We start from the raw sequence: 18,757 nt of genomic DNA, 5'->3' as shown, positions 1-18,757 counted from the left end.
ATGTAAACTTGTGTTTTCATGGTCTTGGCCCATTTCTTAGAAGGCACATATACCCAGCCAAAAATGTTCATAAAATGAACCATAATATTTTAGCAACAGCACAGAAAGTCAGGCAGGAGTAGAAATAATTAATTTTGATCGTGCGGATTCAGAGAGAGAGAGGGAGCTACTTCTTACTCTATTAGTTAAGCACTTTTATGCAGTAGGTGACAATGTTGAAAAGTATTCATTCTCGATTATGGACAACTCTCACTTTGAGCACTAAAAAAAGTATATAAAGGAGATGGTCACCGGTTGCTGTTTAGCAGGTTTCAGCCATTCTTAGGAAGATGGCAACTGTTCAGGTTTGCATGGTGAACAACACAACTCACCATAAAATGTATGTGTGTAACACACGAGATAAAACACGAAGGAGAAATTCCTTCCAAACAAACACATATCTAAAGGCAAGTTGATTTCTACAGTAATCTAAAGTAAGGAGATAATAAGAATAATATACCTGTATATTGTGGCATTCTGCAGGAAATTTAAAAGACTTGGATTTTAAAGTAAGTCAATTAACCAATACATTGACAGTACCGTAGAAATATACTTCCACTTCAACTTGAGCCTGAGTTTATAAAGAGCCGATCATTTTGTCTTGCTGTACAAAGCGAAACCAATCCAATAACCCTGATAGTTTTAACATTCAATATTTTAACTGCTGGGCTTGAGGCTGTTCTGGAATACCTGTCGGAGGGCTGTCCCCAAACCACTTGTTTATTATTAAAAAAAAGATTTTGGACTGAAAATAACATCATCATCATGTTGTGTCACTACACCTTCCCTCGCCGCTATTCCACACAGGCTTTGGGAATCTGGGGTGTAAATTGGCTCGTGTTGTTAGCAGGGCCTGCAAGCTACAGCCTAGCAGAGGCTGTGACGTGGACACTCCGACCCTGGACCCTTTGCGAATTATACTGCTATCAAAATGTTGAGCTTGATGGAATGCTAATTGTCAGTTCTTAGGTGCAAGAAATTCTGAAATTAATTTTGCCTTGTTTTCTCTACACGTTTGGCAGCTTGAGGAACAAATAATTGATTTTCATTGTACAAAGTCAGTGAAAGAAGAGAACTTTTTCCTGTTCTTTTAGTTTGCTGCTTTTATATATTGGAATAAATTCGCTTGTAGTCTGAGCACATATTTCTGGAGTAGACGTTCAGACTTCAGGACAAATACATTTTCATAAAATAAAGCATGTTACTGCAATTACACCGAGGAAGTAAATGTCTCCAACAAAATATTCTTCTTTAAAGAAATATCCAAAGCTGGTTATGCTATATACAGCGAAGCTTTGGAACTAATTTATTTTACCTTCTGGACTCTTGAAATCCTGTCATAACAGTTCAAATATGCTTCCACTCAGTCTGTTTTGCTGTTCGATCACAATAACGTGAACTGGTATAACATGATTTTAGAAAGTATTTGGAGGCAGCAACTTGGTATGACATTGTTCTTTTTGTAATAATCTGCACTCAGATGTAGCCATGTGACCTCAACAGGAAAAGGGGAGAGAGCAGGGGCCATTCAGGGAGGCTCCTTCTGGCAATGACTATTTAAAAGTATATGAAGTCAAAGAGTTAATGCTTGTCAATGAATCAGCATATTACCAAAGAGGGAACGTTAGAAACACTAATGTGTTTTTAGCTTTCAGATTATTTTGCCGAACAATCATCTAATGATGGCATTATGTGTGATAGGATGCTATTCTAGACCCCCCAGGAGGCTTCCTGTTACTGGTAGAGCATAGCTTCCTTCCTAGGTGAAAATTTGTGAGGAGGAAATCATTTTACTCATCTTTTGAAAACAACAATCAAAGCTTTTTTTAAAACAAAGTATCTATCTCCTGAGAGCTGTCCTAACAAGATGCAGTTACTTAATTTTGTTCTTTTAAAAAGGTTTATTTCTGTTTTATTTCTGTATTTGCAATTGTATTCTTAGGATTTTAACAGTTCAATTTAGTTGCACGGTGTAGTCAGTATTAAGGATGCTCTTCATGAGTGATTGAAGCAAGTGTGCTGTTTAAAGTGTTAGTGTTAGAAAATGCAGCACTGCAGTGTGGAATATTCTTTGCAGGAGGTATTTTAGTTCAGGCAGCTGTTCAACCACCTATATGCTAACAAGTCTTGCTGCCAGGTTCCTGAGGGGTCCTTGCTGGGAAAAATTAAAACCAAACCTCAGACCTCTCTGTCAGCTTGAAGAATTATATTTTTGCCTGTCTTTGGAGCGGACAGGAAATGACCCTTTCACAAACTGATTTTTTAAAAACAAAATTTTCTGCCTAGAGCTATCCGGTCTTTCTCTTGCAGTAGAGGGCTCCCAGACCATTTCCCTGTGTGTTCTGCTGATAGCTTGCCTGCACTGTAGTCTGAAGCCCATGTGCACTGTATGGATGTTGATGTTACAGTGTGTAGTTTGATTCTCTGCAAGCATCCAAGATGTCCAGCACACCTCATGACCCTTTCTATTCCTCTCCTTTTGGACCATTTTATAGGAGACACACGCCATACGTGGTGCAGCCAGACTATCGGATATATGAGCTGAACAAGCGGCTGCAGACTCGGGCAGAGGTAAGTCCGTCAGATTTTTTTAAAATAGCATTTGGTACTTCAAATGTGGTTTTGGGATAATTTCGCTGGAGCTCATTATGCTGCTTGAAGTATTCCATTATATGCGGAAACACATGGCCGTGATTATTTTTGTAATTAAATTATGTGGCCTCATTATCTCTTGATGCAAATTAATTGTTTAACTTGATAAAAGCTCCCGCTTCTTCGCAGAATTTAATGAAGCCACGAAAGGAAGCATTATTTTTTTCCCCAAGGCTGATCCTCCGAACGTGCAATTTTCTTGGTTTGGGAAGGGGATGGGTGTTTGATGTTTAAGTAATTTTTAATGGAAGGAAACTATCCCACATTACTGAATAGAAACACTTTCATTTATATTTGCTTTTGAAAAGTACCTGTGTTTCTACTGAAATAATCACAAGCAACGCAGTGGGAGCATATTATATTGCTGGATCAATGACAGCTTGTTGTCTGATACTTACTGTAAGTAAGAGGTGCTTGGAATGGCTCTTACTGCTGTAATAGGGACGTTAATAAGAAAAGGCTGAGATGGAAGTTAGTCTTTCCTATTGTGCTGCCACCAAGCCCAGTTAGTTAAATTTAAGGAACTGACGGAGAATTTACAATAAGCTAGCGGTCCCGTTAATTAAGAAAATCTGACTGTCGTAGGTCTTTTGTCAGGCAGTTGTTCATAAATTCACCTTTTATGTGCCAAGGCAAACAAGATATTTATTGCAGAAATAAATTTTGTAAGCAAAGTAAATTATATATGTACAGTGATGGATTGTAAACATTGCTATGTAATCTGAGGCAATAGCAAGCTCAGGTACTGGTTGCAATTTATTTTGGCACTGAATAAATCTCTCTTATTTGCTTGTTGTGTGTATTTATGTCCAGTGGCAAGACTTTTATGCTGATTTAAAAAATCAAACCAGGATCCTCTCTCTCATTACAAAGATTATGCTGCAAGTCCAAACTATTATTGGAAAGAATTACTGCATTGGAGTGATTTGATGAGCTTTTGGAGCATTTGGAGGCTTCTGATTTGTAAGGTTGGAGCATTGCACAAAATCTTTCTGCTTTTGAGTAGTAAGGGTTACCTGAACTAGAGTCTATGTGCACAACATTGCTTCTGTGGTGTGTTAACATTCTGTATTCAGCTGCAGTTACAGATCGTAATGCTGTTGGAACAGCCTCCCTAGTTTCACTTTTCCAAACTCCTGATTGCTTTTGATGCTGGGTTGATTTCTGTTTAATTTACCGAGTTTTGAAAGTGCAGTTTCTTCTATTTGTCTCTGTATTTTTAAACATTGATTTTCAGCAGGGTGAGTAGCATATATCTCTAACTTCAGCATTTGACATTGCTTATGTATACTTAGTTGTATTAATGCATTGTAAATTGATACCATTGTTTTATGCCACGCTCTCGCTATTGTAGAAATATTTAATGTTTTAAATATATATGGTGTCACGTATGGTGTCCACGACTCAAATTATTGACGCTGTTGAAATTGACTAATTTCTAGGATTTTCCATTTAAGGAGAAGAGCATAGAAAGGTTAGAGCATGGAAGCTGAACTTTCTTTTCTTAGCATGTGATGTACATGTTCGTTTTAGCATACACATTCAACGAGGAAATAACAAAAAAAAACGTTCAGTTAAAAGATGTGTAGTAGTATCACAAGGAGTTACAGTTGTGTTTGCTGTGAATTGCAGTATTGGAGTGTGAACAGCAGTTAGGAGGTGTTGATGACAGATTGCTTTTTATTCTCCTTCCAGCTGAACAAAGTGACGGCCAAGTTCAGCAGTTCCCAAAGTACGGACTAGTAATTATTCAGCACTGCATCAATCATTATTAAATGTAGTAGATTTAATGATCTCGCTGTAATAGTTCAGATGATATTTAATAAACAATCATGAGGCAATACATTGTAATGAATTTGTAGTCCCATGATTATTGCTCTTTTGTATCAGTGACACTTTCATTATGAATTGATGAATAAAAAGCACTGGATATTTTTTATTTGAAATTTGAAGGGAAATATTTTAACAGTACTTCAACCAGTATCTTTTTGCCTCTGAAACCTGGGCTGCCATTCAGTTGGAATCAAAGTCTCCACAGCAGTGTAATTCGTTATTCCGTTTTCTTTTTAAAAAATCTGCCACAGTTTAGCACTTTGAAAGGCACTTGGGTTGAGTCTTTGGCCAATTTTCCTTTCTTCCACCCTGGTGCGGGAACTTTGCTACTTGCCACCATCACAGATGCTCACCACATGGGTACTTGTGGCGTGCTGAGCTAGTGCATTGTGAGGTCCCAAAATGCTGCTGTAAATCTCTTTGATTAGTAATTGTAAATATGTGAACTTTTGTGGTCTCTGTCCAACTCTGTACAAAACGTTCCTTCCACTTGGGGCTGATTTGTGTTAGTTGGGTAATCGTGCGCACAAAGGAAAGAACAAAGCCTTACAACTTAGAAATGAGGAGCAGTGTGTTGTTCAAAGACAAGTTCACCTGAGCTTGGGACTGAGCTGACGTTTTGGGGAATTCATCAGTTCATCCAAAATCATATCATAGTTTCCCTGTGACCTCCCAGTGGTGCTACTGGAATGCATAGTGGAACAATATCACAACCCCTGCTCGGGCTGGTTTAGCTCACTGGGCTAAATCGCTGGCTTTTAAAGCAGACCAAGGCAGGCCAGCAGCACGGTTCAATTCCCGTACTAGCCTCCCTGAACAGACGCCGGAATGTGGCGACTTGGGGCTTTTCACAGTAACTTCATTTGAAGCCTACTTGTGACAATAAGCGATTTTCATTTCATTTCATTTCAGGCTGGTCCCCTTATCTGAGGTCGCCTCCACCCGCCCCCAAATCGAATGCTCCTCCACCGCCCATTTCCTGACTATTGCAATATTAATTATATATTTTTTAGTTGATCTTGGGATGTGCTCCATGTTGGGCAGAACTTCATTTATTGCCCATTTGATTCCACGCTAATGGTTGTGTGGGCCACTTTAAAGCAGATTTACAGCCAACCGCATAATTTTAGATTGGAGTCACCTGTAGCTGGAGGAGGATTTGAATCAAGGTTCAAATGGTGAAAGCCCCCCTTTCCTGCGGGGCCTTGGTGAGCAGATGATGACTATCTGTTTGTGTTTCTGGATTACATTTCTGATATCATCCCACAGATCATCAGATTCAATAAATTCAATTCCATAACTTGCCTTAATGGGTTTTCAACTCATCACCCCTGGATTGCAAGCCAGGTATCATGACAGCAAGACCACCATACAGTCGCTGTTTCATTCACCACCTTAGGTTCCCAACAGATCCAGTTTATAATCCAATGAATGCCTAGGTGTGGCAAATTGGTTGGCACAGTGAATGACTCACTGGCCTTTCACCATTGGAACCTTGGTTCAAACCCTCCTCTGACAGTTGGATGTAAGGGTGATATGTCCAATAGATTTGGGGTAGGTTGAATCCAGTTCTTGTTGGACATGGCTCAGCAGTATTAAAGTGAGAGGCCACAGGGTAGAAGAACTCTCACTCCGCTATAGTATGGGGTGTTGTACCGAGTTTGGAGCAGTAGGATTTTGTTGGGGCAAAATAGGGGGGATTTATTTTGCATTGGGTTGTGATTGATAACATTGAGGCCTTTGCCTGCTGTGTTCCCAGAAGTCCGAAACCCAGATGTACACAGTTAAATTTGAAAAGTTGGATTATAATGAGGCACGCAGTCTCATTCTAATACTTAAAATGATAACCTGCCTCTTTGGAGTGGTTCGGTGCCTGGCCACTGCCAGATCCAAAGTCATTTGATTTTTTGCTGTTAAAATTTTATCTCGCGTGTCTGAAATGGAAAGATTCCACTTTCCGGTTCAAAAATCTCTCTCCACGGTGAGCACAATAATCTAAAACAATTGATTTTACAAACCTCAAACCTGAAAGCGTGACTTGCTCATATCGTATGTGCACCCACATGTGAGTCTTTAAGGTGTTCTTCCTCATCAAGGCAGGAAGGAGACTTTTGAACAAATGTAATTAACTCCAGACCCTGGGGTCTGACAGTACCCAGATAAGAGTGAACCTGCCTGCAGTGCTGAGAGAGTTAAGAATGAAAGGCTTTGTGAGTTTGAAGATATCTGACTCAGGGTAATAATTTGGTTTAATTGAATACAACATGTTTCTTGCTGTAAAGTGAATGAAAGGCTTGGGATCAGGGATCATGAGACTCTCTCTCTCTCTCTCTCTCTCTCTCCCCCCACCCCACCTTTTTCCATTATGTCTCGTTTTATTTTGAAAAAGAACTTGGTAATCGCCAAGATTCAACCATGAGCATTCGGCCTCTTGATTATATCGGTTGAATGTGTCAGTGTTTGGTAAATTACTCGTTCTACATTTAAGCCACCGGGAAATTGGAGGAGTGATTGATGGAGTTTCCAACATGCTATAAGGTGAGGTGGGGTGGAGGGGGAGGGAACATTCCAACTAAAGTTGCTGAATCTTTTTCCTGCTGGTGTACAGAAAGTCAAGTTGACCAAAAACAGAATCTGAATTAAGAGAGTCCTCCTCTTGTCCTCTCCTATCCCCTAACTGCATTCCTGAAAAGTATTGTACCTGTGGAAAACTAAGTGACCTTCTCATAAAAAATCCAGCATTCTGTTGTAAAGCAGAGAGCTATGTTGTAATTGATATAAATTACATTGATGAGCCATTGACATCAATTACAAACAGTAATGGTTCCAAAGCTAAACCTTGAAGGGTCCCAGTCAGTTCTGCCTGTCACCCCCCCCCCCCCCCCCCATGCAATCCAACATAATTCCTCTAACAAATACCTAGGGCGCAATTCTCCGCTCCCGCGCCGGTTTGGAAAACTGCCTGGCGCGCCATTTTTCCCTGCGGCGCCGGTTCTACGCCCTCCCGCGATGCACCCAAGCGGCGGGAACGGCCCCGTCGAGTTCTGCGCGGCGCAGGCAAGAGAATCGCCTGGGACACCCAAAATGGCGATTCTCTGCTACACCCGCTATTCTCCGGCCCGGATGGGCCGAGCAGCCTGCCCAAAGTGATGGCTTCCCGCCGGCGCCATCCACACCTGATCGCTGGCAGCGGGATCAGCGCGGGAACGCTGGGGGGGGCAGCCTGTGGGCGGGCGAGGGGGGTTCTTTCACCGGGGTTGCACTCAAAAGGGGTCTGGCCCGTGATCGGTGCCCACCGATCGGCGGGCCGGCCTCTCTGAAGTAGGACCTCCTTTCCTCCGCCGCCCCGCAAGATCCATCCGACATCTTCTTGCAGGGCGGCCTCGAGGAGGACGGCAACCACGCATGCGCGGGTTGGTGCCGGCTGGCGCCGGTCAACTCGCGCGGGTGACACCAGTTAAGCGGCGGATGACGCGGCGCCGCTTTTATGCGGCGCCAATGCCCGGCGCGCGCTGACGACGCTGCTTCAGCGACACGCCCCCCCGAGTTTCTCGCGGCCCCGATCCTAGCCCATTTTCGGGCCCTGAATCGGTCGGGTTCGGGGCCGTTTCGCGCCGTCGTGACCCTCGACGGTGTTCATGACGGCGTGGGCACTTAGTCGCGGGAGCGGAGATTCGCGCCCCTAATGTTTCCTGTACTTCTACCAGTTTCCTATCCATTCCAAGATTAGCCCAAGTCCCCACAGTTTTGAGCTTAACTCATAGCATGTGTTATGCTTTGTCAGGTGTCTTTTGGAAATCTTGTTACACAGGTCGAAATTCTCTGGTATCGGCGCGATGTCCGCCGACTGGCGCCCAAAACGGGGCAAATCAGTCGGGCATCGCGCCGCCCCAAAGATGCGGAATGCTCCGCATCTTGGGGGGCCGAGCCCCAACCTTAAGGGGCTAGGCCCGTGCTGGACGAATTTCCGCCCCGCCAGCTGGCGGAAAAGGCCTTTGGTGCGCCGCCAGCTGGTGCGGAAATTACATCTCCGGGCGGCGCATGCGCGGGAGCGTTAGCGGCTGCTGACGGCATTCCCAAGCATGCACAGTGGAGGGAGTCTCTTCCGCGTCCGCCATGGTGGAGACCGTGGCGAAGGCGGAAGGAAAAGAGTGCCCCCACGGCACAGGCCCGCCCGCGGATCGGTGGCCCCCAGGACCCCGGAGCCCGCCCGCGCCGCCTTGTCCCGCCGGTAAGGTACGTGGTTTAATCTACGCCGGTGGGACAGGCATTTTAGCAGCGGGACTTCGGCCAATACGGCCGCCAACCGGCGCGGCGCGATTCCCGCCCCCGCTGAATATCCGGTGCCGGAGAATTCGGCAACTGGCGGGGGCGGGATTCACGCCAGGCCCCGGCGATTCTCCGACCCGGCGGGGGGTCGGAGAATCTCGCCCACAATGTTCCATGATTTCCCCACAGTTCACTTGGGTTCCCACTTACTCAAAGAAGTAAGAGAGATTGGTCAGACGGTATCACGTACTTTTAAAGCTATGCTGACTGCTGGTTGCTAGGTTATTGTTGTGCAGACTATCCTGGTTGCCTGCGTCTCTTTGTTTCCATCACTAATATGTGCATCGCATTATCCTTTATCCAATATACCATTATTTTCCCTGTGCCTATGAGTCCCTTGCTCTGATTGTACAAATCTCCTACTTCATCTCCCTCAGTACTCTGGATGTAATGTATTCCTGGAGATTTATTTATTTTTCGTTCTGTTGGGCCATCTAGAGCTTCCATCTTAGTCATGTTAAAGTCATTAATTTTGCTTTAGTTATCTCTATCTGGGAAAGAAATGTTTCTCAAGTATTTGAAGGAGTGTGATGTAGGCGCTCTTAAAAAAACTGAAAGAAGCAGTAACCTTGTAGTACCATCGCAGAACAAGGTGCAACCATTCACATGCTGGTTATGTTGCAGATGGGAAAAGGGGCTAAACTACAAAAATACCATACAAAAGGAATTGTTAATTCAGAGCATTCTGTAAACCAGTCTGTTGGTGAACTGGAGACTTACAATTACCATTTTTTCCCTTCTGAATGCTAATCATAGTTGGGCATTGAATGCGTGTTCTGTGAGCTCCCTGGTACATGTACTGTCCAACAGGATTTCAGTCGAAATGATTGGCATTTGTGTGGCTATGCTAAAGTTTTAATGCAGCACAAGTTCAGTGTGACAGGTTTAAGTGTTTCCGTGTTGAATGTGAGACCAAGACCCTCAGTTCTGCCTTCTACATTTGTAGACACTAACCTCTGCGTATGTGCGGCTTGTCTCTGCCTGTCATGGAGCAAAAAGCCACCCGCCTATCACTGATATTGGCATCCTTTAAAAAAGATGTGTGTCAAAGCAGGGGTAAACGCAGCCATAACCAGGAACGTACCATTAAATTGAATTGTGTTTACATTTTAGCTTAAGTAAAACCACAAAACAATCTTGTGGAATATGGATTTTAGCTTTAATATTGGCACAACAAATGCTTAGTGACCTGAGAATTTGATTTGTTTGCATGCTCTAACTGTCTGCTCAGAGCTACGCTCAAATGACCATGTTTCAGTCTTCTTTACTGTAGTTAAGCAGATATCTCTTGTTTGGCAGAACTCCAGGGCAGTATACTCTGCCACAGGAGTTCCTTACGTGAAGAAATGTGAGTGCATGTGTAAACAGTGTTTTGCAAGCAGTTTAGTTTGTTGCTCTGTCTTTCAGTTTCTGCAGGCAAGTGGCTGTTCTTGGTTCAGGTAGAGACCGAGGCAGGGAGAGTAAGCAGTGCCTCGAACTTGCGAGTACTTCACAACTGGCAGTAGCTGCCTGCAGTAGTGCATTGGCAGAGGCTGTTCAAGTTCTGAGGATTGCTTTTCTCTTCTGTCAGCCAGGACGCACCATATCCTGAGCTGGAGGCTGCGGAAACAACAAACTGGGTGAGGGGGGAAATAAGTCAAAAAATGAAGTGAACCATTTTCAGAACCTTAACTTCGCATAGATTTCTTCCTTTGCGCCACTGTTTAAAGATGAGGGGTGGCACATTTAGGACAGAGATGAGGAGAATTTTTTTTCTCTCAGAAAGTGGTGAATCTTTGGAACTCATAAAGCAGAGTTTTGGAATATTTTTAAGGCAGAGCTAGATAGATTATTTTTTTAAAAAAAAATTTAGAGTACCCAATAATTTTTTTTTCCAATTAAGGAGCAATTTAGCATTGCTGATCCACCTAACCTGCACATCTTTGGGTTGTGGGGGTGAAACCCACGCAGACTTGGGGAGAATGTGCAAACTCCACGCGGACAGTGACCCAGGGCCGGGATTCGAACCCGGGTCCTCAGCGCCGCAGTCCCAGTGCTATCCACTGCGCCACATGCCACCCAGCTAGTTAGATTCTTGATTAACAATGGGGTGAATGGTTATCTGGGTAGGCAGGAATGTGGAGGTTGAGATTGAAATCAAATCAACCGTGATCTTATTGGGTGGCACGGTAGCACAGTGGTTAGCACTGTTGCTTCACAGCGCTAGGGTCCCAGGTTCGATTCCCGGCTTGGGTCACTGTCTGTGCGGAGCCTGCATGTTCTCTCTGTGGGTTTCCTCCGGGTGCTCCGGTTTCCTCCCGAAAGACGCGCTGTTAGGTAATTTGGACATTCTGAATTCTCCCTCTGTGTACCCGAACAGGCGCCGGGATGTGGCGTCCTAAATGTGCCACCCCTCATCTTTAAACAGTGGCGCAAAAGAAGAAATCTGTGCGAAGTTAAGGTTCTGAAAATGGTTCACAGTAACTTCAGTGCAGTATTAATGGAAGCCTATTTGTGACAATAAAGATATTGTTGAATGGTGGAGCAAGCTCGAGGGGTTGAATGGCCTATGTTCATATGTGAGCCTCCATTTCGAAAATTATGTTTTTAAATGTTAATTCCATGTTCTAAATATCAGGACAGTGGACTGAATAGTCAGCTTGTCTTTTTTTCTTCACTTTGTCTTTTCTGTGAATACGGGATCTGGAAATAATACCCAATCTGCGAAGAACATCCTTACCCCCACACACTGCAATATTGGATATTTCTGTTCAGAGTGTAGAACCATTAGTGGAGTAGTAAATATATTTGATTCTGAGACATTCAGGAAACACTGGATATAATAGTTGACTTATGCCTAAAGACCCAAGTAGACTGCGATGGGTACTTAATTTTAATTAGTTTGGTGTCTTATTGTTAAGTTTCACAGATGTTAGACAGGGCTCGTAAATAGAGTATCACTGTGATTAATAAATGTACTGGAAAAAACGATCCCTCTGTCGAAAGTGTTACATAGAACATAGAACACACAGTGCAGAAGGAGGCCATTCGGCCCATCGAGTCTGCACCGACCACTTAAGCCTCACTTCCACCCTATCCCCGTAACCCAATAACCCCTCCTAACCTTTTGGACACTAAGGGCAATTTAGCGTGGCCAATCCACCTAACCTGCACATCTTTGGACTGTGGGAGGAAACCGGAGCACCCGGAGGAAACCCACGCAGACACGGGGAGAACGTGCAGACTCCGCACATTCAGTGACCCAAGCCGGGAATCGAACCTGGGACCCTGGCGCTGTGAAGCCACAGTGCTATCCACTTGTGCTACCGTGCTGCCGTGAGGCCTTCGATTACAGGAGAATACAGAGGGACTAGTCAGATCGGCTGATCTGTGGCAAATGTAATTCAGTCCAGATAAGTGTCAGGTGATGCACTTGGGCAGGACAAACAAGACAAGGAAATACCTGATAAATGGCAGGACCCTGGGAGGCAATTGGTGTGCATGTACACTGGGTCCTTAAGGTAGCAGAGCAGGTGGATACAGTGGCTAAGAAGGCATATGGTGTACTTGCCTTTAGTAGCTCGAGGCATAGAGTTTAAGAGCAGGGAGGTTAGGCTGGAACTGTATAAAACATTGATTAGGCCACAGCTAGAATACTGTGTGCAGTTCTGGATTTCGCATTATAGGAGAGATGTGATAGTGCTGGAAAGGGTGCAAAGGAGATTTACCAGGATGTTGCCTGGGCTGGCAGGTTTTAGTTATGAAGAGAGCTTGGATAGACCTGGATTGTTTTCCTTGGAGCAGAGGAGACTGAGGGGGGACATGATTGAGGTGTATAAAATTATGAGGGGGCATAGCTTGCATAGACAGGAAGTAACATCTGCGAGGCCTGAATGGAATGGATGTGGAGAGGATGTTTCCACTTGTAAGAAAAATGAGAACCAGGGGGCACAATCTCAGACTAAAGGGACGATCCTTTAAAACAGAGATGAGGAGGAATTTCTTCAGCCAGTGGGTGGTGAATCTGTGGAACTCTTTGCCGCCAAAGGCTGTGGAAGCCAAATCACTGAGTGGCATTAAGACAAAGATAGATAGGTTCTTGATTAATAAGGGGACCAGGGGTTATGAGGAGAAGGCAGGAGAATGGGGATGAGAAAAATATCAGCCACGATTGTATGGTGGAGCAGACTCAATGGGCCGAGTGGCCTAATTCTGCTCCTATGTCCTATGGTCTTATGGATCAATGACCAGGGGGCATAGATTTAAGATAGGGGACAGGAGGTTTAGAGGAGATGTGAGGAAAAATATTTTTACCAGAGAGTGGTGGGAGTTTGTAACTCGCTGCCTGAAAGGGTGGTGGAGGAAGAGACCCTCATAACATTTAAGAGGTATTTAGATGGGTCAGCACGGTGGTGCAGTGGTTAGCACTGGGACTATGGCGCTGAGGACCCGGATTCGAATCCTGGCCCTGGGTCACTGTCCGTGTGGAGGTTGCACATTCTTCCCGTGTCTGCATGAGTTTCACCCCCACAACCTAAAGATGTGCTGGTTAGGTGGATTGACCACGCTAAATTGCCCCTTGGAAAAAAAGGTAATTGGGTACTCTAAATTTATTTAAAAAAAAAGATATTTAGATGTGCACCTCCGATCCAAAGGCATACAAAGCTATAGGTCAAGTGCTGGGAAATGGGATTAGAATAGTTAGGTGGGTGTTTTTGACCGGCGCAGACTCAATGGCCGAAGGACCTTCCTGTGCTGTAGTCCTCTGCCTGAGTCAATGACACGAGATAATTGATGCGCATAATGCCCCACTACCTGCAAGTTCCCCTCCAAGCCACACATCATCCAGACTTGGAAATATATTGCAATTCCTTCACAATCGCTAGGTCAAACTCCTGGAACTTTCTCACAAACAGCACTGGGGTTGTACTTACACCTTATGGACTGCAGCAATTCAAGAAGGTGGCTCACCATCACCATGGTATAGAAAATTGCACGTGCACTAGAAGAATTTTTGAATTTATGCATAGAATCTTGAGTTAGCATACCTTTGAGATTAGTCTGTATTTCTTTGATGCCAGTTTAGAGAATGTAACTTGGATCATTTATGATGGCTATCCGATTTTGGGCTGAATCTAATCTCTGCGGATATGACTAAAAACGCATTAGCCAATTGGCTTTGACTTACTAAAACGTGAAATAGTTACCAGACTGTTGAAACTGGGTGCTCCGGTTTCCTCCCACAGTCCAAAGATGTCCAGATTTGTTGGATTGACCATGATAAAATTGACCAAATATCCAAAGATGTGTAGCTTAGGTGGGGTTACGGAGATAGGGCAGGGGAGTGGGCCTGGGTGGGGTTGGTGCAGACTCGATGGGACGAATGGCCTGCTGTACCGTAGGAATTGTTCTTATTATTCTATATTGGAATTTTCTTTTTTTTTCTCTGTGTTATGAGCAAAATGGGTGCTTGGGCTGACATTGGCAGGTATTCGGGTGTAAGCAAAAAATGATATTCCATTTAATTGAGGTCTCACATGTGTGCCAGGCAAGGAAAATAGCTCTGGCTTCTTCATGTGCTATCCCAGTTGCAGATAATGGCCTGGAAGTGAATGGCAATGAATGTATGTAGGAGTAAGGACAATGAATACTGTAATGGAAATGAAATGTGGATAACAAGACAAATTTAATCTGTATCTTGTAAATAAATAAGCAGATACTTGAGCAATCTGAGTACCAGACTATTTCAAGTGGGAACGTATTTTTAGTTGGTTGACTCTATTTGTTCCGAACTTCTTAACACTTGATACATGTGATTTACATGTTCCCTCTGTTTTTTATACAAATTATGATATATAAGAACATGTTGAAAAAGGCTTGTTAAAACAGTTTTTTGTAAGTGCCTACTTTAGCCTGATAGAAACACAGAAGCACTTGATATATAATGAGTGATTTGCACACTTAGACCTTGTCTGTGTTCTCAGTTCTTCTCTGTGTTCTGATGATGTGAGCAAAAGAACTTGAATGTTGAACTGTCATTTCAGGTTAATGGCCACATCACTCAAACCGAGCAGAATCAAAATGCGACAAGAAAAAAAGATAAAAGCACACATTAACCTTGAACCCTTGGCTTTGTGGGATACTTTTTTCTCTTTTAAAGCTAAAATGGTCAAGGGAAATGGTTAATGTACATTTATCACAATGGCAATTAAATGATGCAATGCAAATATTAACACGAGATCACTTAATCCATTTTATGAAACTCCTTTGTCTGTTTTTTAACAAAAATATTAACCCATTTCTGTGGCAAATATAACAGTCTTATAGAAAATCATTAAGCATTTGTATGCTGTAATTAACCGCGTGATGAGTGATTTGTTACCAGATGGTTCCCACTTTCGGCTTTTTAATTTGTGAAGTCTCTACCAAATTGAAACAGAGTTTTTGTGCTATTAAATTTTTCTTTTGGTCAGAATGTTTTGTTACACTTTGTGGAAATTTTGAAGGGAGGGTGGATGCAGAGCATGAGAGTTCCAAGGTGGGTTGCAAACCCGGCGACAGGGTTGATCTTAATGGGCAGACATCATTACCATAGATTTTCTGACCTGACCAGATCCACTAGCTGGTTGGAGGTCAGAAGTGGAGATTTGGCAGCTGGATACCCAGGTAAATGACATGTAGGGCTCTGGCTGACATCAGGAGTAATCAATTCAACTGTCTGCAGAAAATCGTTGAAGATATTCTTTAAAGTAATGTGCAATTTCTCCAAAGGGAGTGGAGCAGTGAAACTTTTCCAACTATCGCTTCTTTACGTAATGAACTCCACTGTCAGTGTATGCTGCCCTGGAGTGGAACGTGAAACATCTGCTTATGAACAGTGAAGAAGACTGCATATTGGTCACTTGAACGGCCATTCTCGGACATAGAAGGCCCAAGTACTCTCGTTTCTCCTGGGCCACTAGAAACTTGCAAGTTATATTTAATTACTGAGTTCCTGGGCCTCCTCTGATCCACAATCCAGTTCCCAGCAAGTCTGGCCTGACAGGGAAACTGTTAATGTCCCCCCCTGTCAAGCCGTCAGTGAATATTTCAAACAGATCTAGGAACTCAAGACTGGGCATTCATGAGGTGCTGTGGGCCATCAGCAGCTGCAAAACTGTATGCAAACACAGTCTGTAACCTCATGACCTGGCATATCCCCCAGTCCAGCATTGCCACCAAGCCAGGGGATCAACCCTGGTTCAATGAGGAGTGCAGGAGGGCATGCCAGGAGTGACATCAGGCATACCTAAAAATGAGGTGTCAAGCTGGTGAAGCTACAACACAGGACTACTTGTGTGCAGCATAAGCAGCAAGTAATAGACAGCAATTCCACAACCAACGAATCAGATATAAGCTCTGAAATCTTGCCACATCCAGCTGTGAATTGTGGAGGGAACTAAACAACTCATTGGAGGAGAAGGGTCCACAAATATCCCCTTCCCCAATGATGGAGGGTTCAGCACATTAGTGCAAAAGATAAGATAAGGTTCACGCAGTCTCAACAATCTTCAGCCAGAAATGCCGAGTGGATGATCTCTCGGCCTCCTCCAGAGGTCCCCAGCATCATGTACATCAGTCTTCAGCCAGTTCGGTTCACTCCGTGTGATATCAAGAAATGGCTGAAGGCACTGGAGACTGCAAAGGCTATGTGCCCTGATAATATCCTGTCAATAGTGCTGAAGACTTGTGCTCCAGAACTTGCCGTGCCCCTAGCCCAGCTGTTCCAGTACAGCTACAACAATGGCATCTACCAGTAATGTGGAAAATTGCCCAGGTATGTCCTGTACACAGGAAACAGGACAACCCAGTCAATTACCGCCTCATTAGTCTACTCTCGATCATCAGCAAAGTGATGGGAGGGGTCATGAACAGCATTAACAAGCATCACTTATTGAGCAATACCTGCTCATGGATGCTCAGGGTTTCAGCCTCTTGACCTCATTACAGCCTTGGTTCAAACATAGACAAAATAACTGAAAACCAGAGGTGAGAGTGACTGCCCTTGACATCAAGGCAGCATTTGACCGAGTACGACATCAAGGAACCCTAGCCAAACCGGAGTCAATGGGAAGCAGGGGGAAAACCATCCCCTAGGAGTACAGGTCCACAGATCACTGAAAGGGGCTACACAGGTGGAGAAGGTAGTCAAGAAGGCATACGGCATGCTTGCCTTCATTGGCCGGGGCATTGAGTATAAGAATTGGCAAGTCATGTTGCAGCTGTATAGAACCTTAGTTAGGCCACACTTGGAGTATAGTGTTCAATTCTGGTCGCCACACTACCAGAAGGATGTGGAGGCTTTAGAGAGGGTGCAGAAGAGATTTACCAGAATGTTGCCTGGTATGGAGGGCATAAGCTATGAGGAGCGATTGAATAAACTCGGTTTGTTCACACTGGAACGAAGGAGGTTGAGGGGCGACCTGATAGAGGTATACAAAATTATGAGGGGCATAGACAGAGTGGATAGTCAGAGGCTTTTCCCCAGGGTAGAGGGGTCAATTACTAGGGGGCATAGGTTTAAGGTGAGAGGGGCAAAGTTTAGAGTAGATGTACGAGGCAAGTTTTTTACGCAGAGGGTAGTGGGTGCCTGGAACTCACTACCGGAGGAGGTAGTGGAGGCAGGGACGATAGGGACATTTAAGGGGCATCTTGACAAATATATGAATAGGATGGGAATAGAAGGATACGGACCCAGGAAGTGTAGAAGATTGTAGTTTAGTCGGGCAGTATCGTCGGCACGGGCTTGGAGGGCCGAAGGGCCTGTTCCTGTGCTGTACATTTCTTTGTTCTTTGTTCATCCGCCGGTTGGAATTTCTCCTGGTACAAAGGAAGATGGTTGTAGCAGTTGGAGGTCAATCATCTTATCTCCAGGGTATCACAGCAAGAATTCCCCAGGGTAGGTCCAACCAACTTCAGCTGTTTTTTTTATATAAACACTAATGACACCCAATTCTACCTCTCCTCCACTTCCCTCAATTCCTGCACGATTGTTAAATTATCAGACTGCTTATCTGACATCTCGAACTAGAGAAGCAGAAACTTTCCCCAATTAAATATTGGGAAGACTAAAGCCATTGTTTTCAGACCGTGCTTCAAATTCTGTACCTTAGATATTGAGTCCATCCCTCTCCCTGACAACACTCTAAGACAAAACCAGATTGTTCACAATCTTGGTGTCATATTTGATGCTGATGTGAGTTTCCAACCACATATTCGTGGCTCCACTAAGACTATTTATTTACACCATTGTAACATCACCGAACTTTCATCCAACACACACATGGCTGTAAGACCTTTTATGCACTGTTAAGATGAATTACACTTGGAACAACAATAACAATACTAAACTGAATTAATTGGCAACTTTACACAGATCAGTGAGCAATCTGGGCTAGTGAGTCATCATTCAAAAATTGTTTACTAGGAATCAGATGAATCAAAGAAAATGGAAATGTGCGAGCAGCCTTTTACGTTTTAAGTTGTTAGAAAGAATTACATTTAAATGCACTCTGAAGTTCAAGTCAACAGAAGAAGTTGCGAGGAATGGGGTATTGTCAATAATGCACTAAACTCAACTTTCCACGATGGTCCTGATCACTTCTGCTGATTTTGAGTTTTAAGCATGAATTGAAACTGGAGTCAATCTCATGTTGCTGCATTAATCACCAAATCAGTGACACTCAATGTGACTTGTCTGTAACTAAACACACTGGTACTAGTGTAGAAATCTAAAGTGTAAAGCGGTTTTGTAGTTTAACTTTTCATTTGGAGTGCACATTACATGGGCTACAAAAAAATCTTCTGAAGTTAACAAAGGACTATGCCAAGAAAAGTGCTCTTCAAAACCTTTACTTGTATTGCTGTGTGTGAAATCGTGGTATTG

General features: G+C 43.8%; 1 protein-coding gene across 10 annotated transcripts in view; it reads left to right on the top strand.

The window, feature by feature from the left end:
• The window catches only part of LOC140408768 (LIM domain-binding protein 2), a 728,711-nt gene that overhangs the window by 342,557 nt on the left and 367,397 nt on the right, over positions 1-18,757 (top strand). For 7 of the 10 annotated variants that reach the window (XM_072496432.1, XM_072496430.1, XM_072496429.1 and 4 more), the window contains exon 4: positions 2,535-2,610. In XM_072496432.1, coding sequence (XP_072352533.1) covers positions 2,535-2,610 — 76 coding nt within the window. Of the gene's footprint in view, positions 1-2,198; positions 2,611-18,757 lie in introns of those variants that run through there. The other 3 variants (XM_072496437.1, XM_072496436.1, XM_072496433.1) reach the window with 2 other exon arrangements.

The sequence above is a fragment of the Scyliorhinus torazame genome, chromosome 3, assembly GCF_047496885.1.
Source record: "Scyliorhinus torazame isolate Kashiwa2021f chromosome 3, sScyTor2.1, whole genome shotgun sequence".
NCBI classification, from domain to species: domain Eukaryota; kingdom Metazoa; phylum Chordata; class Chondrichthyes; order Carcharhiniformes; family Scyliorhinidae; genus Scyliorhinus; species Scyliorhinus torazame.
The sequence above is the reverse complement of the archived record's forward strand: the minus strand, read 5'-3'. Positions and strand labels throughout refer to the sequence as shown.